Consider the following 24639-nt stretch of genomic DNA (forward strand, 5'->3'; position numbering starts at 1 on the left):
TATTTATTTATTTATTTATTTTAAAATTTTTTTTTAATTCGTTTATTTGAGAGAGGGAGATCACAAGTAGACAGAGAGGGGGAAGCAGGCTCCCTGCTGAGCAGAGAGCCCAATGCGGGGCTCGATCTCAGGACCCCAAGATCATGACCTGAGCCAAAGGCAGAGGCCCAACCCACTGAGCCACCCAGGCACCCCCTGATGGCCATTTTAATTCTAGGTGGTTTTTTATAAGATTCTGCCATATTTGTTGATATTTAAAGGTTCTGAGACTCTAGTTATTCGACATAAAATAAGCAGATGTACCAGTAGGTGATGGGCCCAACTCTTGGGCATGTTGAGGACGATGATGATATGATGATTACTGTTTTAGCTAAGGCTTTGGGTCTCGGGGAGCCAAACTAATACCTGAAAAGAGATACAGGCCGCTGGGTTGGGAGGTGTGTGATGTTTTAGGGTGTACCTGATCGCATGGAGATTTTCTTAAGGTTGGCAGGTGACCTAGTACCTCTCTAACCGCGTCCTAATTTGCCCTAACTTGGGGGTCTTAGAGCTAGGTGGGTCTAAACAGGGACTTCGGTCACCGGCACAAGGCCAGCTTGGGACACAGGGCACAGGGACTCCTCTCTGGCCTGTAGTAGGCCTTCCTGATCTCTCTTCTATAACATCACTGAAGTGGGGTGACCTCTGGGGTTCTGGCTGTTCTCTGGGGTCGTGTGTGGGTTTGGCTTTGGAAAGAGGACCACGAGGTGGCTGTGTGCTTTCCAGGGCAACGGAGTCTGTCCCTTTGGAAGGCTCGCTTGTTGGCCTCGCTAGCCTCCCCTCTCTTTTATCTCTCCTTCCAGAGTACAGGGCTTGCGGAGAGCAGGCCGGGAGGTCATCCCCCAGGAGAGTGTGCCTTCTTCTCGAAATTGTCCAAATGTGGTGTTACTTGTACCTAGAGTATGGTAGCCCAAAAAATGGCCCCCAGAGATGCCACCTCCTTACCGTGGGACTTGCAAATACATTAGTGTCCCCGGCAGAGGCCAAGGATCTTAACAGCTGACCTTGAGGTGGGGAGATGACCCGGGAGTGAATGAGTGGACCTCATGTAATCACAGGGTCCTCAGACACAGTAGAGCCCGCATCAGAGCGGAGAGCCGGCTTTGAAGGTGGACGGAGGGGCCATGTGCCAGGGAATGTGGGGGGCCTTCAGGAGCCGGAAATGGCAGGAAAACAGATTCTCCCGCAGAGCCTCAGACGGGAGTGCAGCCCTGCCCACACCGCGATCCTAGCCTAGTGAGATCCACTGCAGACTCGACTTCCAGAAGTATCAGATAATTAATGTGTGTTGTTAAAATCCACTAAACCTGTAGACATTTGTTCCCACAGCTTTAGCGAAATCATAGAAGGAGGGCTTGCCTGCTAATGGACTCGTGTTCCCAGCCAGTTCCCACCTCTGGGAAGCCCTGGTTTTACCTGGAGGCTCAGCCCATTGCCAACTCATGTGGCCGCTCGGTCCCTGGAGGGGCTCACTCATCGCTGGTGGCCCCCAGCCTGGGCTTTCATGGCCACACATACAGAAGGGGGCAAGACACAAAGACCAGGCCCAAGCTGGGCAGAAGCCGGGATCAGATACCCACCCCCACCATTTAAAACCAGGACTACACCTGAAATGGGTAAACTGGGAAGAGCCTGGATTCCATCAGGTCTCAAGCCTGGTTCTGGGGAGAGCGAAAACACGCCTCCCTAGACAATGCCTGACCACAGCCCCCTGCGTGGGCCCGGGCCCTGCGCCTCACGCCAGCCTATGACAGGCCTCACCGGCCTTCCCCCGGGCCTTCGCCCGCCCCGCCAGCTGCAGCCGCCCGAGGCTCGAGCCTTTGCCTGCGCTCTCTGGCCCACCCCACCGTGCCTTCTCCATAATTTATGAATCAGATTTTTCAGACTTTAAGGTCTGGAAATAGCTGTCAGCATCCTATGTCGGCCTTCCAATGTGTTCTCCTTCAGGGGCTGAGTTGAGGGAAAGATTCCTTCCTGCCCTTCCTGGAGCCCTTGGGGAGCCCTGAGGAGGCAGGTGGAGGCCAGGAGGTCCCCGTGGGCCTCGTTTTCAGACGAGGACACCCCCCCCCGGACCCACAGTTCAGGCTCCCCTTCCAGAGATAACAAAACTGTGCCTTGGGCCAGCCAGTGTCACACGCGTGGGACTCAGCACTGCTTTTCGGAGCTTGACTGACAGGGGACTTCATACACCAAAGTGCTGCTGGCTGCTTCCTGCCTGCCCGCCGACCGCTGGAGCCCTGCCGCGGCCTCTGGTCATCTTTCCCGAAAGAGTCTTCCATCTTGACATGAGGAAGGAGCAATGACCACCCGAGGCAGCGCCTAGCAGGGGCCTTCATAGTCCACGTGACTGGACACCTGTCCCCCTGTGGTGGGCGCTGTCAGGCCCTGGACTCCTGGTACCTCCTTGGGCCTCAGTAGGCCCGTGAGGCCTCACACGGCAGCTGGGCTGCGTCTACGCTTCTGGTCAGGGCTCCCGCCGGAGGCAGGCAGTGTCCCCGCTCGTCGGGTGCCCTCCTGCTTCACTTTTCCCCGGGCTGCCAGCACCGGCTCTGGCTTCCCAGGGAAGTACAGAAAGTCGGCAGCAGCCCTGGGGCAGCGCCAGCCGCCAGGCAGAAGCCTGGCCTCGGGCCTCCCAGGCTTGGCCTCCGCGAGGGGCAGGGAGGGCGAGGGAGGCCGCCCCGCGGAAACAAGGAGATGGCTGTCTCCTGGCGTGCCTGGTCAGAAAACTCCAGAGCCGCCCGCCTGCCGTCACTCATGCCTGTTCTTCGAAACACAACTCCGTCTGGTGGGACTGTGGTCCCCAGGAAGCCAGGAGGCCCTCTGCGCACGAGTGACAGCCCGGGGCGGACCCAGCACAGCACCCCTTCTTTTTTTCCTGCCTCAGCTGCCAACGATGAGACTAAATTTACAACCGTAGGAACTAATTCCCCCCCAGCTGCCTACCGGCGGCTGCTCCCGGCCCTTCAAACCACTTTTAGTTTTGATCCTCTCTGTGCCTGTTCAGCCGCACAGATGACCTCAACTCCTTTTCTTTCATGTGCTTTTATTTTATTTTATTTTAAAGATTTTATTTATTTGACAGAGATCACTAGTAGGCAGAGAGGCAGGCAGGGGGTGGGGGGGAAGCAGGCGCCCCACTGAGCAGAGAGCCCGATGCGGGGCTCGATCCCAGGACCCCGAGATCACGACCCGAGCCAAAGACAGAGGCTTTACCCACTGAGCCACCCAGACACCCCATCATGTACTTTTATTTTTGTGTCCTCGGGCATAAACCCTAAACAAGTCGCACAGATCCTAACCAATCAAAAAGTTGCACCGAAGTCACCAGGTCAAGCCCAATGTCGTAGAAGGCTGCGACCACCATGGATAGGCTGCAGAGTGACTCCCCACATGAACTTGGAAACTGAGTCACGTCCTGAAGCTCCAGAGAATTCCCGCCAGCCGAGGAGAAAATCCTCAACAGCTGGATCCTGTGTCCCCTGAGCTGGGCCCACACGGCGAAATGCCCGTATGAGAGCCTTGCCATGTAGCCCCTGCCTGGGCCTGCCTGCGCCCCCGTGTTTCTGGAACCGTGCCGAGCCGGCATCGCCAGGCGGGGCAGGGTGGCTGCATGGCCTCGTTGGCTGCCGCTGAAACAGCTTCTCCACCAGGCTAAGAAATCTTCTTGCCTGTCCAAGAGGCGAGAAATATGTCAAATACACCTCATTCCTGGCCGAGCTCTGGAGGTTTTATGCCCAACGGCTTCGCCGACTAGAAAGAGAAGAGTAAACTTTTCAGTAATAATGACACGATTATCAGAAAACCTTGGAAAGGGAATCACCCCTGCCCCCGTCGCCATGCTGGTCGCCTTGCCACCTCGCCGGGCGGGCCGTTCCAGATTGGTTTTGGAGCGGAGGGTGGGAGGCAGCCCTGTGAGCACGGACAGGCCTGGCCAGGCACCGTGTGATTCAGACGGAGCGAAGTTCCAAGCGCCCCTGGGGAAGCAAGGGTGGACGGCCACCAGCAGCGCCCAGGGCAGAAGTAACCGCTGTTAGAAATATCCTAATTTGCTGGCTGGCAGAGATAGACTCACAGAACAGCCTTGCAGCCGAACGGCTGAAGGCTGCCAAACCCGTTCCTCGGCCAGCTAGATTGATCTAGAAGGACCTGGGCAGGCTCACTTCCAGTTTCTCCTCTCCGGTCCTTTCTTAGCCATCAGCCCACACACACTGTCGCGCTGCGAAGTAAGACACACGGCACGGGCTGCCCGATGGCTCAGTCAGCTGAGAGTCTGTGTTCGGCTCAGGTCATGATCTCGGGGTCCTGGGATCCAGCCCCGCCTCAGGCTCCCCTGCTCGGCAGGGAAATCTATCTCTCCCTCTCCCACTCCCCCTGCTTGTGCTCTCTCTCTCTCTGCCAAATAAATAACATCTTTCTAAAAAAAAAAAGAAGAAGACACACGACCTAGCCCTGCTCAGCCAAGCCCTTCTCTTTCTTCTTTTCTCCCTGCATAGTGCGAGCCCGGTGGGTACAGCAGCGTCTGACTTCCGGTCCACACACCCAGTGCTACCATCCGTCCCCCGCCCCCATCCCCGAGTTTCATCTCCGTCATAACTGTAAAAGCAGGACAAGCCTGGTCGTAAATAAGTCCTGTGCGCTCCCGTGGACCCTGATCACTGCGGGTCCCTAAGAAGCTGACCAAGTGACTGCATCCCCATTCCGGGGGGCGGGGGAGGACAGAAGAAGCTTGGTGGGCACAGGTCACTTGCCCCCGCTGCTCAATCCGCAGCACCACGATGCCCTCCCAGCCACGGGCACCGGCGTGTCCCCGTCTCCCCGTCCAGTGGGATATCCTGCACTGCCATCAGTTGCATTGGTTTTCTCGTCCGGGAATGACAGCGCTGGTGGCAGAAGCTGCCCCCCCTTTTCTCCTCGGCCCCCTTCCTGCGGTGGGCTCCGCACCCCTTCGCCCCCAGCTGGCCCGGCCACGCCCCTGGCTCAGGCCCCTAGGTCAGCCGGGCTGGCTGCACATGCCCGCGTCAGAAAATGCTGTCAGGCGAAGGGTTAAACGCGCCGAGCTAAGCCCGGCCCTCGCAGATGAGGCGGCCTTTCCGCCCCGTACGTTCATGGAAATACTTGCTGAAGGAAAACAACCACAACATTGTGCGCGTCTTCAGGAAGAGAATGGCCAAAGTGTCTTTAATTCACTGTTTACCCGTGAGAATTACTCCCAGGAGTAATCCTGCAATAAAATCTTCTTGGTCTATGAGAATAGAAAGAAATTGAATCAAAAGACTCTATTTCCACTCGTATTTATTCAGTCTGGGAAATTCAGTGGGCCGGAGCATTAGTATCAGCAGGGGATTCCTTGCTCCTAGCGTTAAATTACTGTCATAATCGCTCAATTATTTCTTCCTTGTACTGTTTAAAATAAAAATCCATCACATTCTATGTTTTTTTCGCGCATTTATTAGGTTGAGTGTTTAGGAAAATCAATTATAGTCAGTCAGGCATGAATTGATGAATGTTCTTGTAATAATTGTCAGTTGTTAAACCGAATGTACTTTCTCTTCTCACACTTTTCATTTCCTTCAGAGGGCAGAGGTGGCCCAGAGAGAGGCGGAGACTTTGAGGGAGCAGCTCTCGTCGGCCAACCACTCTCTCCAGCTGGCCTCGCAGATCCAGAAGGCGCCGGACGTGGTGGGTAGCCCGGCCCCGCGGGGACGCTGGCCGCCGAGCCTCCACCCCTCTGGGTTCCAGCTGCTTGCTTGCTTTTCGACGGGCCTTCTCGGGAAAATACTCTATCCAGCGCTGCTGTGTTGGACAGGAATGCTTCGGGCGTTCTGGGGATGGGACGCGTACGGGTCAGAGGACGAGCTTTGCCGGTTGGGCCTCGAGCTCAGTGGTCAGCGTGTCACCCGCCCGGCACGAAGGCCAAGTTGGAGGCCGAGGCGGGGGATTCCCCTCACCACAGAGAGGGCCTTCCTGGCTAGGCCTGTTCAGAGACAGCCGCTGCCAGAGGCTGGGGGTGTGAGGCAGGGGCCTTGCCAGAATTACACCGGGAAATTGGGAGGTTGGGTCTCGCCTTCAGTGTGTCCTTCCGGCCTGAGAAAACAGTTGCGGACGAGCAGGGCAGGCCAGAGAGGGAGTAAAGTGATCGTGGGCTCCCACACGCGCGTAGTAGCAGACTCTGTCCAAGTCCCAGCATTCGGAAGGAGTGAGGCACACATCTTATTCCCTTTCCTGAGATGAATACAGATTGCTCTTAGATGGAAACTTCCCAGCTCGAATGAGGCAGCCTTGACTTTGAGATTTCAGGCTCCTGCCTTGAGCGCCGAGCAGTGATGGGGGGCAGCGTGGTGTTGAGACCTGGATGTCAGAGCCAGGCCCCTGGGGTCAGACCCCAGCGCTGCATGACTTGTGACAAGTAGCCTGACTTTCTCCGGGCCTGGGTTTCATCATGTGTGTTGGAAGAGTTCTGGAAATCCTTATAAGCAAAGCGCTTAGAGCAAGGCCTGACCTAAAATCACAGTCAGTCAGAACCTCAGCACTGACTCACTGCGGTTCGCCTCATCATCTCTGATCCAGGAGCCCCAGGTTCAAAGCTCAGCTCGTTCCCTGTTTGCTGACAGACCTCAGGTAGCCAAACTTGGGCGGCCTCAGTTTCCTGTGAACAGAGCAAGAGTCAGTGGCTCCCGGGGCCCTTCTGCTCCTGAGGCCTGTGGTGGGTGAGTTGTGCTTGTGGGTGTCCTTTCCTTTAGCAGAGGCCTGCTGTGTGGACAGTGGGAGAGCAAGGGGGTGGGGACGGGCAAGGCCCTTCCAGAGAGGGCACGGTCTCACCAGGAGACCCGCTCACACATCGCTTCGACATCCACTCTTCCACGTAACCCGTGAGGCAGGCATTTCCTCTCTTCACCTACATGATGAAGTGAAAGTTCCAGAATGTAAACCTGTGGGCCCAGAAGGCTTGGCCCCAGTGGCCAAGCCAGGACTCGAGCAGGAGTTCTTAAAATGCTTCCCCGGGAGTGAATCTGAAGCAGACTTCCAGTGTGAGGACCCCCTTTTTAAGAACGGATTTTTCATTTCCATTCCTTAAGTTAACATTCCATTTTAAAAATAATTAGTCAATTAACATTCCAGAGAACATGATTTAAGGGGTTCAAGTACAAAGAAAAGATTTCCATTTAAGGAGCCATCACAACTTCGTGGACTCCGATATTCATTTTACCTGAAACGTCCCCTTGGCTCTGTCACTGTCCCTTTACCCACACGTGCCTGCACGGGACCCGGCGCCATGGCCAGGGCAGGAAGAAACCCCCGAGGAAGGAGTTGGTCCGGCTGCTCTCCCGGCCTCTGTGGTCGCCTGGGCTTCCCGAGAGAAAGCCGTCCATCCTCGTGTGTCTGCTTGGGGCTCCCGAGCTAAATGTTTCTGATTGAGAGGATTTCTGGCACCATCCAAGACGGCAGCAACCAGAGCATCTCAGAAGGGAGGGAATGTTTTTACAGGTAGAGTAAGTTGTGGGTCCTTGAGGCGCTTAAACACTTCATCACGGGCTAAGTGCCGTGTTTCCGTGGCTCGGGTTCAGTCGTCCGAGAGCGGCCCTGCCAGGCCTCCCCGCGCCCCGACCGAGGCCTGCGCTCCCAGTAGCTCCGGCTCCAGCCAGCCGCGGAGCAAACACAGCAAACAAGGCCAGTGGGAAAATGCCTGTTGGGCTTGGCTGGCAGGACGCGGCAGGGAAACAGTGGAGGCCATAGATGGAGCAAAAGCCAAAGCCGATCCGTTGGGTGTCTGGACGGACTCAGCGGTCGTGGAAGGCGAGCCGCCTCGCGGTGGGCTCTTGCGCTGCGGTGGGGGCCACGCTGGGGCTTGATCTGGTTGTCTCATTTATGTCTTGAGACAACACGGTCGTTAGAGGTGGGTTTTGTTATCCTCGTGTGACAAATAAAGAAACAGGCTCAGAGAAGTTAAGCCATTTAGCCGAGGTCACACAGCTCCACCGTGATCAAGCTGGAGTTTGAGCCTAAGTTGTCCTCCATGACGCACTCCTCTCCCCCTCCGTCGAGCCGCTCGCCTTCGTGTGCGGTCAGTGAGACAGGACGTAAGCAGGTCCTCCGTCAAGTACTTATGGCAGGCCGCCCCTTGAGCCGAAACGAACCAGAATATTAGGAAACACGCCTGTGTGTCAGGCGACCCTACCAGCTGAATCCTCCAGATGGAATCAGCCTGTCCGGCCACTCGGTGTTAGCAGAAACACAGAGGGTCAGTAAGACAGTGAAACTGAGGTCCCCATGCCCTCCCTTTGCCCCGCCCGGGGTAAATGTAAGTCAGGTGTTAGCCGAGAGCCGGGCATCTCTCCCTGAGTCTGGGGTCCCATCATGTCATGTTGGGGTTTTTTTCCCGTCTCAACTAGGGCTCTTGTGTCTCATCCATATTTGATACGGAAATGGCTGCGGGGTAGAAGAGATGGTTACGTAGCTCATTTCAGCCTGGGTGTGCTGGTGTCCGCTGCTGGTCTCCGCTGGAGGGCTCAGACGTGCGCAGCTTGGGAGCGAGGGCGGGTGAGCAGGGCTTAGGGGGACAAAGTTCAGTAAAGTCCTACATCAGTAACTTCTGCTTTTACATTCATTTTTCCCTTTGGACTCTCATCATCTTAAGGCCTGCCTTTTTAACCATGTTTTCAGACTCGACAGACAGTTTTCTCACATCCTCTCCTGGCCGCTGAGCCATTGCAGCTCCCACCCCCGAGACCTGGCACCCGGAAGCACGTAGGACCCCCTACAGGCCGTGGAAGCCTGGAGCCATGGGGATATCCCTGCTGGGACAGACTCTGGGGACTTGGTTCTGGTGCCCCCCAGGGGGAGTTAGTTCTGTTCCTTCCTTCAGAGGCTCATCCCAGCCAGAGTCCTGATGCTGAGCCTCAGACTCCAGGGGAGGGCCCAGAGCCCATGTATTTTCTAAAGCCCCGGGGTGCTTCAGGTACAGCTGAATTGAGGCCCAGAGAGACACACGGGAGCCCGCGGTCCTGACCCTCTTTGAATCGTGTACATTTCACTTCCTGGCAGTGATCGCAAGAGCATCTCCAGTGCCTGATGCTGACCTCCCCGCAGTTGAGCAGGGCACCCCTCCTCTCAGCCCATGTTCACTGCATCCCACAACTTCCTTTCTAGCTTGTGCCCAGGGGCTGAGACCCACCTCCGCCCCCTCCGCCCCCTGCCCCTTCATCGCCTCCTGGGCCCTTCTCTAGTTCTTATCTCCCGCATGTCCTAGTGATGGGACAGCCAGGAAGTGAGCCCGTTTGGGCTTCGAGTAGAATGACCTTCTCTGTCTCATTTCCAAGGTCTTACTGCTTTTGGGTGGATGATCTCATCTCTTGGAGCTTATGTAAGACACAAATGACTTTGGCTATGTTATGAATGAAGAATCCGGCCTGGGTGCCTGAGAGTCCATTGACGTGCCCAAGGTCGCACGGGCAGAGTGGGGCCAGGCCAGTTTCGGGCCCTGGAGTTGAGCAGATGGCCCTCTGGTCCCCGTCCTAACTCCAGGCTCAGCGTTGCTGGCTGCTGTTTCTACACATACCATTTGAACCACTTACCCCTGGGATACTCAACTTGCACTTCCCCATTTAAACCCCCCCAGATTCGGGGAGCTTGGGTGGCTCAGTGGCTAAGCATCTACCTTCGGCTCAGGTCATGACCTGGGGTCCCAGGATTGAGCCCCACATTAGGCTCCCTGCTCAGTGGGAAGCCTGCTTCTCCCTCTCCCACTCCCCCGCCTGTATTCCGCTCTCTCTGTGTCTCTGTCAAATAAATAAAATCTTTCTTTTAAAAATAAAAAAAATTGGGCCCCTGGGTGGCTCAGTCAGCTAAGCGACGGCCTTCAGATCAGGTCATGATCTTGGGAGTCTTGGGATCAAGTCCCGCATCGGGCTCCCTGCTCAGCGGGGAGTCTGCTTCTCGCTCTGACCCTCTCCCTTCTCCTGCTCTCACTTTCTCTCTCTCTCTCTCTCAAGTAAGTAAATAAAATCTTTTAAAAATAAATTAATTAAATTAAATTAAAACTAGGAAAATAAATCCCCAGAGCCCCATTTGGGCTCCTGGTGCAGACTCTCCCAGAGAGCACTTGAAACCATTATCATGGCTGGCATCCCTCAGGTTGGAAAATTGATAAATAAGTTAAAATGAGACAATGTGGCTCAATGTTTGCACCCCATGAAACCAACCTCCCTGATAACCCTCTCATCGCATCCCCTCCATGCTCCCCCAGGCCCATTGCCACAAGTGTGGGCACCCCGGCCACTCTCCTCAACGGCCACCGTCAGGTGGCGAGGGGCTCACCCCTTTCCGAGCTGTCTGCAGCATCGGTGACACCCCCTCCCGCCCTGTCCCTGCTCTTGCAATCTCCGTGCCCTCCGCAGTGCTCCCACCCCGACATGGAGCCCCTCATCTTTGGACAAAGCCCCCCAGCCTTTCTGCCCCTTCCCTCCTCCTCACGGCTCGCTTCCACGTGCTTCTCTCCCTGTCTTGGGCGCTAACCCCTGGCACAGGCAGGAGGACCAGTCTCAGGTCCCCGTGGCTCCTGACCTGGGTCCCAGCCAGCGTTGCCAGGGGCGGGGGGCTTCCCACACGCTCAGAAGTCAAGGGCGGGTTTGGTTTTGTTGTTCATTCCCCAACTGTTGCAGACTGGTCATTTTACAGAAGGCAGTCGGCACGTCACAGTAACGTTGAATTGCGAGGCAAGTTTCTATACACTCAGTTTCCCTTTCCGGGCTCATCTCCCCGTGGACCAGCAACATTTTCCTGAGTTGGTGCCAGCCCAGGGAGCACACTCAGAACAGAACTGATCAGGACAGCGCGTGCCTTTTTAAAGAAGCTGGCGGGAAGGTGCTCGCCGGGGCCATGTGCGTGTCTGCCAGGACTCGGGGGGAATGAAGGCCTTACTTTCCAAGAGAGTACGAACTAAAGGAACAGAAAGGGGCCATTCCTTTGCACACAGAGCTTTACATTCTTAAATGATTGGGTCCTTAATTTCCCGGTGGGGAGATGTGAAAAACTGCTTCCCTGATGGCTGGCTGTCCCCCACCTTGATAACCCCGGGACAAGCATATCGTGCCTGGCGTGGCGGAGCCGCACCTGCCAGCATGGGCGAGAGCAAGACGTGAAGTGGGGCACTTCAGGGGGAGGGGCACAACAGCGAGGAGGACACCCCACGCTGTAATCTGAGCTGCCCCCAGGTCCCTGCTGTCACAGAGACCAGGGTGTCCTGTCTTTCCATCCCTGTCCCCTGGCCAGGCCCAGAAAAAGTGCGGCCACCCACCAGGAAAGCTTCCAGACTTCCTTTTAAAACTTGAAAAAAGGACAGGTTTAGTCCTTGGGAAGTAGAATTGACTTCTTCTTCTGTTGTTTTTTTTAATACCTTTTTCCTATTCTGTATAGTTTCCAAAATGAGCAAATTGGGGAAGGGGGCAGGGGAGGGGTGGATGGCAGTAAGGTTTTAACAACGTCAGTTATCAGCGTTCCTAGGCAAAGAAATGCTAAATGCGCCCTTCCACATCTTTTAGTTCTTCTTTAAAATGCCAACTAGGAATCAGTTGGTCAGATACCACCCCAGCCTCTGTATAGCACAGTAGCGAACCAAGGGGACATTGCATTACATCTTGGGGTAGAAAGGGGGCCCCTTTCTACCAGGGGACCCCCTCGGAGCCTGCCCTGTTGGCACCCCCAGCACGCAGAAAGACCCTGTCTGTCACCTTCAGGTGGTGGCTGAGGTGTCCCCATCTCAACGAGGACCCTCCCCACTGCCTCCCCCAAGTCTGTCCCCATGCCCCGCCCCCACTTCAGTTTCGGGGTGGCACAGTTGGGGCCCAGCAGGCTTTGGCATCTCAGGATGCCACGCACTGACAGGATGCCCTGGGACAATGGGGACTGTTCTCCCGGTGCTCACAGAGTGTCTCTGGTTCCTGGTGTGCACCCAGTAAATACTCGTCCGGTGACCAAATCCAGGCGCGTTCACGGTGCAGACGGGAAGGTGGGCAGGGAGGGCGTTGGCACGTCCGTCCCAGCGGAGGCAGGAGGTAACATCTCAAGGCAGGTGCGCCGTCCCTGTCACTCCACGTGCACGTTCTTGCCTCCGTTGCCAGCGCAGGTGAGCACAAGCCCCGCTTGAAGCCAGGACAGTTTTGTCATTTCCTTTCTCCTCCGCAGGAGCAGGCCATAGAGGTGCTGACCCGCTCCAGCCTGGAAGTTGAGTTGGCGGCTAAAGAGCGGGAGATCGCGCAGCTGGTCGAGGACGTGCAGCGACTCCAGGCCAGCCTCACGAAGCTGCGGGAGAACTCGGCCAGCCAGATCTCCCAGCTCGAGCAGCAGCTGAGCGCCAAGAACAGCACACTCAAAGTAAGGGCGCCGTGCGGGCCACGGGCCGAGGGAGGGCCGGACGCAAACACGCACACACACCCTGCCTCTGCCTTCCTCCGCATGCCACCCTGCAGGGAGCCCAGGGCGAAGCGGCCCAGGGGGTCGATTCTGTCCTCACGGTCTGGGACACATGCTGGGTGTCTTTACTGCAGCAAGAGGCCTTCGTTCCAAGGCCACCTTGTCAGCCCCGCCTTGGCCGTTGCACAAGTGTCTTTCACGTTTGTGGTCTGCCCGGGTCACGGTCAGAATCCGCCCTCACCTTAAAAGCAGACGCGACGGCTCAGGGTTTTGTCAGCCTGAGCTCCAACCATCGGCAAGAGTTTTTCCCTCCGGTGAGAACAGTGGGAACAGAAGGAGACATGAGGTTCCCCTGGACACATCTCTCGGAGGCACAGGCACACAGGGGCTGGCCGAGCTTCCTTCCGGAGAGCATCTTGTCTGGAACTGACTGCAAGTAGGACAGCCTTGAACCTCCGTGAGGGAGCTAGAAGCAGAGTCCAGAGCCCAAGGCAGGGAGAGTGAGTTTGAACCCTTCTACCAGGTCTTGCCAGGATGGCACTGCCCTTGACAGGCCGTCCCTCGCAGGCAGTGCTTGGTGGAAGGCCCCGTCCTCAGGGCCCACCCATGGTGCTGCTTCCCCACCTGGCCTCCCGAAGAAGGACATTTTGTGCACCGGGCTTGTGTGGGATTGAAGTCATTGCCAAGGTCGCAGTCCATCTGCACAGACATGCCTTTCGTCCAACTCTGCCAGCCTTTCGGTATATTTTAAAAAATAATTATACTTGATTGGAGATATTTTCAACCTGTTATAGTTAGCACAACACGAGGAAAATCCTTGCACACTAGACTTGTGGTGTGTCTGGGCCAGAAGGGCCTCCTCAGAGGTGTCCTATCTGATGATAGGCGACGGGGCCAGCAAGAGTGTGGGCGACACAGGCCCCCACTCTGCCATCCCTCCCCAGCCTGCGCGATGCCCGCCCAGCATCTGTTCGCGCAGTGCGAATGATGGCCACACGCAGTCTTCGTGTACTAAATACAGTGCATCAAGATCAGCTGTGAAAACGTCAGGAAAACTTTCTCTTACATAAAGGAATTCCAGAGTGTAGTTAGACCCTTTTTAATTTTTTTGAAAAACCGAGATTTCCCTTCCCAAAGCACGACCATGTTTCTGACCTCAAGCCGAGCTACCATCTGGTGGGCAGCTTGCCAGTCTGACCTCCCTGACCCGGGGCACCCACTGCTCTCCCTCCTGGTTTCCTCCTGGCCTCTTCGGAGTGCACGTCGTCCGCCGTCCCAAGAAGCTAGCTGCCGGGTGCCTGGGCCCCTCTGAGGAGCCACTCCTGCTGATGTGGGGAGAGGGTTGACACATTCGTTATCGACCAAAGCATTTATTTCTTCCGTGGTTCTTACTCTCCCATCAGCCTGCCCAATGAGTGCCAGCGTTCATTTTTTATTTCTAGATTAAATCTAATTTTCTCGTGTTACAGCCATTTCTGACCCCAGCAGTGACATTATTATTAGATAATTTGCCTTTCGCTGCTTTGTTATAGTTAAGGGGTATGACTCAAGATACATCCTGCGTTTGACTAGGAAAAGGAGGCTATAGACCTTACATTTTTTATTATGGAGCAATTTCTTCTAAATCAGTTAAGGTTTTAATGTTTGCCTTCACACACACAAAAAATGAAACGCAGTTTCACAAATTAATGTTCTTTATCCGTATCTTGGGGGAATTCTTTAATACGGTGCAGTTAATGAAACAATTTGGCAATACTTCTTCCAAAATTATCGCTCCCTTATCTTCATCTGATCTAATAATCAAAACATATCCTCTAGTAACAAGACTTCTCTGATTCTAATTATCTTAACCCCTTGTCACCAGGAGTGAAGATCTCCCCAATACCAAACCCTCGCACAAAAGGCATTAGCCTCCCCCAGACAGGCTCATCTACCTCCCTCACCCGAAGGAGGCAGGTTAATGGAATGAGATATCTTCCCCCGGCTTTTTTTTTTTTTTTTATCCTAATGTGTATAATTTATAGTCTTAAATCTAAACTAAACAGCAATACAGTTATTAGGAAAAATACGTTCTGAACGAGACCCATCAAATTGGCAACGTGATGCTTTTGTGATGGGCGAGGGGGTGAGGGGGTCTCTGGCCTGTCAGCCGGGGACTCTGGGACACATGGTGCGGGGCTCGAAGCGGGATGGCCGGCTGGGGATGCTTCGGCTGACGGCCCCCACTCCGCTTTGGGGCATCAGGGGGCATGGTTTTGCCGTGAATGCCGATGGCGCTTGCGGGCTTGATTTCACAGGGCAGCGTCTCTGCTCTTGAGCTTGTCGGGGTTTTCTCGGCGGCATACCCTGAAATGGAATATATTTGGGGACCCGCGGGTTTGCTTTCTCTAGCACCTCGAAAGTCTCCATGTCTTGCAACCACCGTTTCCTCATCCAGACGATCAATCGGTAATTCCAGGAGGGTGAATCAACAGTTGGATGTCTACCCATCTCTCTTTCTCCGTGTTCTGCTTTCTCAAGCCAAGTTCACCCTATACGCCTCGCTGTCCACACACAGTGGTGCCCTCCCATCTTCACACAGACGTGGAAACAGACTCGGAAGCCGGAGAGGTTTCTACCTGCCGAATCGGACAAGTCCTCGGGCACATCGCTGCTTGTGCGGGCTAATTCTGTGTTTGTGATTAGGGAAATAACCCGCTGCCATTACAGGACTGCTATTTTTGATGACTCTGTTCTGTGGTCTTCTGTTGGAGCGGCTCAGGACAGACGCAGTCTAATTAGGCGGTCACCTGCATTTCACTCGCTAAAGCACAGAAGATCACGCTACCAATAGCTTTAGTGAAAAATGGCTATTGATGAGGAAGGCTAGCTGAAAGAATGCCAATCTCCCCTTGGGAGAAACTGTACTTTCTAAAGATGAGTACTTCCTCGTGGGGGTGGGGGGGTGTTAGAATCACCTGGGGCCGGGGGCTGTCTCCAAACCACATGCCTCCCCCACTCTCTGCACACACCCCCCCCGCCATTTCCTGCAGTTCTGACTGAGCACCCGTTGAGCCCCGTGGAGCACGCTATGTCCCTCCGAGGGCTGGCCCAGGGGAAGAACTGAAAAACACTTCTCTAGCTTGGCTCGGTTCTTGGTTTCTGGACGCTGGCGCTTCGGTACACAGGCTCCCTAACCCGGCTGCGGGTTTCTCCGCAATGAGGCTCCTTCAGTCGCGTTTCAGTGAGCGTCTCATCGACGTCTCAGGCTCGCCCCTCGAGCCGCCGTGATGGCGATCGTGGTCTCGCAGAGGAGGTCGCTGAGGTCAGCGGAGGCCCGTTCGCGTCCCTCCGCTGCTCCTGTGCCCCAGCAGGAGAGACGTACCCTGGGTCGCACAGACGAGCCCGAACGTCAAAAGTCCCGGGAGCAGAGAGTCCGGGGCCGGGCCTCCCCCAGCCTTGAGCTGGCTGCGTCTCGAAGCCCGTGTGAGCACAGATTCAGGGAGAGGAAGGAGTGAGGCTTCCGTGGGGAGGAGGAGGGCGGAGGTGACCCCTGCACAGGAAGCAGAGGCGATCTGCCCAGCCACCGGGGTGAGGGCCCAGGGAAGAGCGCCCTGGAATCAATCTTGGAGAAACCAAAGGACTCCATCCGAGCTGTAGGCCTCGAGGTCCGCGTAAGGTTGTGGGGGGAGCAGGAGGTCACAAGGGGGCCCCTCCAGGGCGACTGTAGTAGAGCAGGCGGCACTAGGAGGGCTTTCAGGAGCTGATTACTTCAGGACTCGTTCTCTCAGAAAGACACACGTGCCCCGGTCATCTCGCGTCGGACCTAGGTCGGACCTGCAGGCAGTGTCCCGATGGCCTGAGCGTTGAACCTGAACCCTCCTGGTCTGTGATGGCAGCGTTCTGTGAGGAGGAGTCAGCTGCCAGCGTCACACCTGGATCGCAGCACAGGGAAATTGGAAGTGATCTCTGCCAGGGCGGCCTTCCTGGGGATCGCCCTTCTCCATCGGGGTCACACTGCTCCCGCCGACAGCAAGCCGTCCAGGATAACCATCACTCCCTGCCACAGTCCGGCCCTGGGTACTAACCCAGTAGATCCTAAGGTGTCCGCTTCAGTCCTCCTGCCAGCTGTCCTGGGAGTTGGTATCCCTAGAGCATTTTAAGAACTGCATATGGGTAGTTATTCTAGCAACTCAAAATCTTCTCGTTGAGTGCCTGCTGAGCTCCCGGGACCATGAGTGTGCGCTGTGTCACTGAACGGATGGGACTGGATCCTGCGACGGTCCTGTCGGAGGGGCGCTGGCAGCCTGCACTTGTCCTGCAGGTCCCCGCCGCTGGCCCGCGAGGACCCATTTTCTTACTGTCCCCACTGTCCAGAGGAAGAGGATGAGGCCCTACAGGCTATGCCTGTTAGGAAGTGGAGAACTTCATAAACGGAGCCCTTGTATTCAGAACCAGGGAGCCCCTTCCAGAATCGTACAGTCCTACTCAGTACCACCCCCCAGGGATAAAGTCCTAATGACACCAGGAACAGTAACCGCCCCACATCTCCAGGGTGCTTTGCTGCGTGCTACCAGTCCAACCTCACCAAAGCCCCCTTTACCGTGGGTGCCATTATCCCCATTTTATAGATGAGTAAACTGAGGCTCAGAGAAGTTCAGTGTCTTGTTCAAGGTCACCCTGCAACTGAGCGGCAGAGCTAGGCCTTGGCTGATCTATTGGGCTCCGGAGCCCCGGCCTCCAGAGAGCACCCGGCTTGGCCTGCCAGCATGAGCCTTGTCAGTTCCTCCTGGAATCATGGGGACCCGTGGGTGGGGCCGGCCCGTGCCCCAGTGCAATCTGATGGTGGGACTCGGGGGGTCGTTTTCTTTTGGGGGGCACACGGCCACCTCCACAGAAGCGCGGCAGTTAAGTGAGCTAGTATTAGGGGGTGTAGAACCCAGCCCTGAATCTGGCCCCACCAAGGAGCGCTCGCAGAATCTGGGAGGAGCCTTTCTCCCCAGAGGACAACAGCCAGGGCCCCTGTTGCCGGGTCCAGATTGAGAGTTTTTTGAAACTAGGCTTTTCAGACACCCAGTAAGGAGTCTCTGGTCAAAGACCCAAGCAGAGGACAGGGTGTGGCTCTGGGAAGTGCCACTCCGCAGAGACGCTGGTGAGGACGGGCTCCCGGTGCTCACAGGTCTGCACGTGCTTTGTCAGACAGCCCTGCCAGGCCTGCATCCTGTTGTCGGCCCCAAGAAACGAGCGTCAGAGGTTTACAGAAGCAAACTTGGGGTTCTTCTTGATAAAGCTGCCCCCGGGCAGGCAGCAGAAATTTCAGCAGACGAGTCTGTCCTCGGTGAAAACTGTCACATCCGACCAAGTGACATGACTCCAGTTCTAAAACCTTCTAATTAGGGCCCCTCATAGGTCTGCAAAGCTGTGTTCCCTGGGAGGCTTGGCGTTGGTGACAGCCCACATCAGAGGCCCCGTAGTGCCACATCTACACCAGGACCTGGCCCTTGCTCCTTCCCCCAACCGTTTGAGGTCTTGGCTGCCCTTGCGTATTTCACAGATGAAACACTAATTATCGTGCCCCAAGGTGTCCCGCTCATAAGCGACAGACCTGATTCCAGGTTCAGAGCCTTGCTGGCTTCTAAAGTGGTCTGGATTGTCCCGTCTCGCTGCCCTTCCTACTGTAGTTCTCTGTGCATTTCATATCCAGCGTCTGAATTCCACAGCCTGAAAGGCGTTCTGCGTCCAGCGGCACCCAGTGGTCTCTTGTTCGGGAGGGCTGGCCCACGACTAGAGAAAGAACGCAGTCATCACTGCTTCGAGAGCACCTCCGGAGAATCTGTGGTCAGAAAATGAGCGCATGCTAACCGCCCCCACTCCGTTGGGTATGATGAGAAACCATCATGATACATCAGGTTGGCAGGAGGTCATAAAAGGGAGCTAGGACAGAGAGCCCTTTTACGCGATGGACATACAGACAAGAAATGGCCAGCAAAGGCGATGGGAAAAGATGAGCTGAGTGAGTGGAGTTTCCAGGACCCCTGAACTCTTCAGCAGCCAGCAAGTTGAGATTCGGGTGAACGGATGGGCCCAATGGGCATCTCCTCCCCAAACTCTAGAACATTCTCAGTCAGCCTTAAACTGTGGCCGTAGCCGTGGCTGGCCAAGCAGAACCTTAAAAGGCAACCGGGAGCGCTTTGGATTTGGGACCTGGAATTCGTTCACCCCGGGCCTGCGAATGTGCTGAATTGTCAGCTGTGCCCCGGCCGGGCTGGGTCTTTGTTTTACATGAGGCTGCCTCATTCCCTTCCCCTTTGTGGGAAGTCAGAAGCCACTAGTCCGAGCACCGATGTGGAGGGAAGCTTCCTCTCTGACCACCCAAAGCCGAAGGCCCCTGAGCAAGAAAGTCCTGCGGAGACCAGCCCCACTGGTGCCCCGCGAGCTCTCGGAGCAGCGGCGTAGCTGGGGTGTGTGTCGTCTCCTCCCCCCTCTGAAGGGCATGCGAGGGCCAGAGAGTCGACTGTGCCCAGCCTTGGCCCCGCCAGCCTCGTGCCCTGCCAGGACCCTCCCGCGGGACCCCGACAAAAAGACCACCCCGCTGAACAGGCCTCCACTCCTGAAACGCCCACATCGGGGGGCTGGGGGGCGGATCTGAAGGTGCAGATGCTTTTTCCCCCCAATGCCTCTCCGATGCCAACACTCAGCAACCAAGGGCTTGTGCCCCTTGTTAGCAGGGTCCCACCAGCGGTGTCTACAAGTGACCGCACGCGCCAGCCAGCCTAGCGTCGCTCGCGGAAAGCCGCGCGAGTGCGAGAACTTCTCTTTGTTCTGTTTGCCATTTCGTACAAAATGGCCTCTTCTCATTCTGTTTTCCCCTTTTGGAAAGTTCCGTTCTACCCTGGTTGAGTCTGACGTTACACCATATATCCCCGTGCGTGTGCGTGTTCACACTGGCTCATGTACACTCACGCTCGCACCAGGAAGGGGGAGTGTGAAGGCCAGGAAAGGGACCTCGCACGTTGACATCATTCACTTTGGCGCGTTTGCGTTCCCTCTAGGGACAAATGGCCTTTCTCTGGGGACTGTAGTCTGTGCAGACCGCCCTGTCCATACAGACGGCCGTTAATAGGACATCAGGGGTGTTTTAAACAAAAAACACGTATTTCTCCCAGTTCCGGAGGCTGGGAGGTCCCACCATCAGGGCCCTGGCCGATTCCGTGTCTATCGAGGGCTCCGCGATTCAGAGCCTTTCCACCATGTCCACACACACTGGGGTGAGGCCACTGATCTCATCCATGGGGCTCTCTTGCTGGTGACCCAGTTGCCCCCAAAGTCCCCGCCTCCTGACACGGTCACCCTGGAGGGCTGGAATGCAACACGCAGATTTGGGGGTGCGGGATGGAGGGACACAAACATTTGGTTCATATTGAAGCAACCTGTTGCAGACACGGCCACTAATAATATTCCTCTGTTTTCAGCAACTGGAAGAAAAACTCAAAGGACAGGCTGACTATGAAGAAGTGAAGAAAGAACTAAAGTAAGTGGTGACACCGGCACGGCCACCCCATAGTCAGAGCTCGCTGGCGACTTCTACTACGGAAACGCTATGCCAGAGACGAGGCGGCCGCAGGCCCTTGCTCTGGGCCTTGGCGACTGCTCCATCCCTGGGCCGTGTCCCGGGCAGCCCGGAGCCACGGGCGTGTGCACTCAGGCCTATGCCTGAACTCTTGGGACTTTTTCTGAGAAGTTGTCATTTCAAGTATGCACAGAACTGGGGGAGACGGTGCCCTGATAGAAATTACGAAATACGAGCTTGTGTTCCACCAGTGAGTTTCCAGACAGGAGCAGAGCAGGGAAATGTTTTGTCTCGGGGTTGCTTTTTTTTAAAGATTTTATTTATTTGAGGAAGAGTGGGAGGGACAGAGGGAGAGAAGCAGACTCCCCGCTGAGCAGGGAGCCCGATGCGGGGCTCGAACCCAGGACCCCGGGATCATGACCTGAGCTGAAGGCAGAGGCTCAACCCACTGAGCCACTAGGTGCCCCCAGGGGAGTGTTTTCCAGTGGAAAGAATACACATGGCCTCACACCGCCCTGACCACCTTCAGACACCAGGACTTTCCGCTCTCAGGTACAATTTCCCATTCGGGAGACAAAGCTGAAGGCCTGCCTAATGCAAATATTCCCAAGTAGAAGTTGCCCCCTCCCAGCCGTGCCCTGTCGCCCCAAAATCCTTCACCCAGGGCTACCTCCGGCCCTCCGGCCCTCCGGGAGCTCACCGGCATCCCTACTTCCATGGCTGGGCTCCCAAATACACCAGGCGGCCACTGGGCCCTGCCGGCCTGTGTTCTGCTCTGCTGCAGGAAAGGCGTCCCTCTGCTCCTCCCTTTTGGGCCCCAACTCCACCAAAGACACCTCCTTGGCTTCCGACTCCCCACTCTGGTTGGGCATCTCCCTCCCTTCTCTCCAGGCTGACGCCCCCCACCCGCACCCCAGATCCTTCCTACTACCCTGCTATCCCATCAGCCCCCCCCCCGACACTTTTAATTTCTCCTTTTAAAATAAGCCTACACCCACTCGCCATGCTGTTCTTGGTACTCTGAATTCCATTCCCTTGGGTTTGCTTAAAAAAAGCCCACGGGAAGGCCTCTTCAACCTTCTGCCCCCAGGGCCCATCGCCCTCCCTCAGTCACCAGCTCCCCCAGCCTCCCCCAGCCTCGCTGGGGACTGTGTGCCAGTGGCTCCTCGCCCCGTGCCCCGCAGCGCAAAGTGTCTTTCCCTGGACAGTCCCGCCCCCCAGGCCTCAGACAGCCTTGCAGCACCTCCTGGAACACCCCCTACACCTGCCTACACCTGCCCACTTTCAGGTGCGGCCTCTTCCCTCTTCCCGCCTGGAGGCGCGCGCTGTTCCCCTGTCCGACCTTCCCTGTCTGCCCTCCTGTCCCCGTTGCCCGCCCTTCCTCTCTTACTCCCACTCACAAGCAAACAGCGTGTGCCTCCTAGGGCCGAGCCAGAGGAACTCTGATGGGGAGGCCTTCGCCCCCCCGCCCCCTCCCATCCCCGCAGCTCAACCCTGCAGCTCCTCGTAGCTCAGCCCCGTCCCACGCGCAGCACGTTCAAGGTCCCTGCCCTCTCACGCGGCCGCTGCACGCTGGCCGGCACCTTCCTCCGTGCACGTTCCCCGCAGCCCTTTCTGCCGCACGCACACACCGCGCCCCCCTCCCCCAGCCCCGGGTCTGGCATCTGGAGGCCCCACTCGGGTGGCTTTTCTGCTAAGATACATTCCTGCCCTCCCGCTCCCTAGTGATCCGAGGGCCCTTCCACACACGCGCCCGCCTGCTGTCCCATCCCTGCCCCGGGCCCTTCTTAGAGACTGACTCCTCCGGAGACGGACCCCGTCTCCCCCCCGAGGAGATTTCTGCTGCCAAGGGCCCCCAGCAGGTGTTCTCCCTCGAGTGCTGCTTGCAGTTTGTCGTCGGCCTGCGACAGCCTGTGGAGCCTGCGAGGGCGAGGGGCAGAGCGCTTCTGGCCCTCCGAGTGCCCGGCACCGAGCAGGCCATCGGTAAAGATCCGGGGAACACGGGAGCCGACGCTGGTGTTTGGGGCGTAAGCTCATAGGCTCACTTCAGCCTTTTATGACACAGCTCTCAAGAAGATCTCAGACAAGAACATAGCGCAAACGTGACGGCCGTAAGAGGACAGGTTCTAGGCTGCTCGTCACCTCTCTCCCGGCTGACGCAATGCGGCCCCGACTTCTTAGTATTTTCAGTAGCTCCCTATAAAATAAAATTACAAGGTTCCCCCCTCTCCCTCCCCCTCCCCCACCCAGCTGCTCTCTCGTTCCTGTTCTTTTGGTCTGTGTGACGCAGGTCACTGCGAAGATAAAGCCACAAACAGCCATCAGCTCCTTAGTGACTGCCACGGTCACTGTAGCAGGGTGATCTCCTGGGCCCCTGGGCATTTGTACACCCTGCTGCCCTTTTTTTTTTTTTTTTTAAGATTTTATTCATTCATTTGGTAGAGGACAAGCAGGCAGAACAGCAGGGAAAGGGAGAAGCAGGCTCCCTGCCGAGCCCGGAGCCCGACGTAGGGCTCCATCCCAGAACTCTGGGATCACAACCTGAGCCAAAGGCAGACGCTCAATGAACTGAGCCGCCCAGGCGCCCCTACACCGCGTTCTCTTGATGACACTTCTGCAGAACTTAAAGAGGGCAGAGGCCAAAGTCACGGCCATCAGAACGCTGGGAGAGCTCAGGTGGCTGGGTGCCGGGCACAGCCGCGCTCACTCACCTTCCCTAGCTCCCGGGGCCAAGTGGGCCCACCGCCCTTCCCTCCCGGATAGCCTCAGAGACAGGAAGGCACGTCCCTTTGAAAGGAACGCTGGAAACTGTGGTTCTGGGCACCCAGACTCGCTGGGCTCGCGGACTGGTGGAGACAGGCCGGGACCGAGGTGATTGCAGCGACAAGGAGGACAAAGGAGATCCAGTCCCGCTCCCCTGCAGCGCCGGGGGGCCCTGGAGCAGGGCTGTGGCCGGCCTTTGAGCCAACCACCCTGGGACCTCGCCTTTTGCCTATTTTCCCAGGTCCCCTCGTGCCCGCCACCAAGTGAGCGTCTGGCCTTGGGGCAGGTGGGAGGGATGAGGTTTCTCTGTCTCTGGCTTCCTGCTTACAACTCTCTCATTCCCTGTAAGCCTGACAAATACATTGCACTTGCAACAATGTTACGTCTGTGTTCAACTTTAAAATTATACTCTGAACAGCCCTGGTGTGATTCCATATGGAATGATTTACATGCCGGGCAGGAAACTTTCGCTGGCCAACTGCTAGTTGAGTAGTTATTCTAGAGACGCGATCAGATGCTGCTGCTGCCAGAGAGGTTGTTAAAGCTGTCAGGGCGTCCGTTCCTGGAGTGCAGGAGAGCGCGATGTTCGCGCTCATTAGTGCGGCCATTGTCAAAGGTAGGAGCGGGGAATAACCGCTCTGTGTTGCTCTCCACAGCATTCTGAAGTCCATGGAGTTCGCACCGTCCGAGGGCGCTGGGACACAGGTACGTGCTCTCGCTTGCTATCAGTGTGCATGAGGGCCAGCTCACGTGGTCACTGTCCGTCCCTGGGCTAGCCTCACGCTCTCGAAATTTCCATGAGACCTCCCGCCTACGGCTGACGAGTCATTTCCCGGGAACCTTAAGCAAGTTCAAGCGCATTATCTTTCATCAAAAAGGCAAGAAGAGAAAAGTGAGTGTTTTCCAGACGGGTAGCTCAGTTCACATGACTTTGTGGTTCCATTCAGGCAGGCGCTAAGAACGTGGATAAGACCACTTTTAGACCCAAATGGACTGGCTTAGGAACTTTCTCTTTTTTTTTTTTTTAAAGATTTTATTTATTTATTTATTTATTTGACAGAGATCACAAGTAGGCAGAGAGGCAGGCGCTGGGGGGTGGGGGAGAAGCAGGCTCCCCGCTGAGCAGAGAGCCCAATGCGGGGCTTGATCCCAGGACCCTGAGATCATGACCCGAGCCGAAGGCAGAGGCTTAACCCACTGAGCCACTCGGGCACCCCAGGAACTTTTCTTTTATCTGTTGCCACGCATGAAAAAGAGGCGGGGCAAAATGACCCTGGTCCTGGGAGCCTGGGAGCCAGGTAGAATTTAAGGCATCAAATGGAATGCTGTTCCTGGTGCCCCGACGGCAGCTGACTCTGGGGCTGGCCGCAAGGAAAGGGTCACCTCTGCAGTGACCTGCAGACAGGTTTGTGGCTCGGCGGCCCATCCTCATACCCGATAAGGCACAGGTTTAGACTCCTGGAACCTGGGGACGGCACAGAGAGCAGGGAGTTTTCTAGAAGCCGCACAGGGCTAAAAGAAGAATGGCCAGGACAGGAGCCCATCCTCTCGGAAAGGAACTCGAGTGCTCGCCCCGGGTGTGGGAGCATCTCCAGGGGAAGTCAGATTCCAGGAACGCACTGGCTCCAGATAGCGGGGTGCACAGGCCATCACAGCAGGGGTCGTGGGGTCCAGCGGCCCCCGGGAGCGGGAGGGCGTCCGGCCCCGCAGTGAGCCCTGCTCTGCCCCATCTAGGACGCATCCAAGCCCCTGGAGGTGCTGCTGCTGGAGAAGAACCGCTCGCTGCAGTCCGAGAACGCCGCGTTGCGCATCTCCAACAGCGACCTGAGTGGTAGGTTGACAGGGTGTCGCGGGCTGCGCTCGGTCCCCGTCGGGGGCCG

General features: G+C 56.5%; 1 protein-coding gene across 8 annotated transcripts in view; it reads left to right on the forward strand.

Moving 5' to 3' along the window:
• Nucleotides 1–24639, forward strand: part of CUX1 (cut like homeobox 1) — a 354106-nt gene that overhangs the window by 257298 nt on the left and 72169 nt on the right. For 6 of the 8 annotated variants that reach the window (XM_044232791.1, XM_044232795.1, XM_044232793.1 and 3 more), the window contains exons 10-14: nucleotides 5614–5718; nucleotides 12220–12408; nucleotides 19899–19957; nucleotides 23416–23464; nucleotides 24494–24590. In XM_044232791.1, coding sequence (XP_044088726.1) covers nucleotides 5614–5718; nucleotides 12220–12408; nucleotides 19899–19957; nucleotides 23416–23464; nucleotides 24494–24590 — 499 coding nt within the window. The remainder of the gene's footprint in view (nucleotides 1–5613; nucleotides 5719–12219; nucleotides 12409–19898; nucleotides 19958–23415; nucleotides 23465–24493; nucleotides 24591–24639) is intronic. The other 2 variants (XM_044232794.1, XM_044232788.1) reach the window with 1 other exon arrangement.

The sequence above is a fragment of the Neovison vison genome, chromosome 14, assembly GCF_020171115.1.
Source record: "Neovison vison isolate M4711 chromosome 14, ASM_NN_V1, whole genome shotgun sequence".
NCBI lineage: Eukaryota > Metazoa > Chordata > Mammalia > Carnivora > Mustelidae > Neogale > Neogale vison.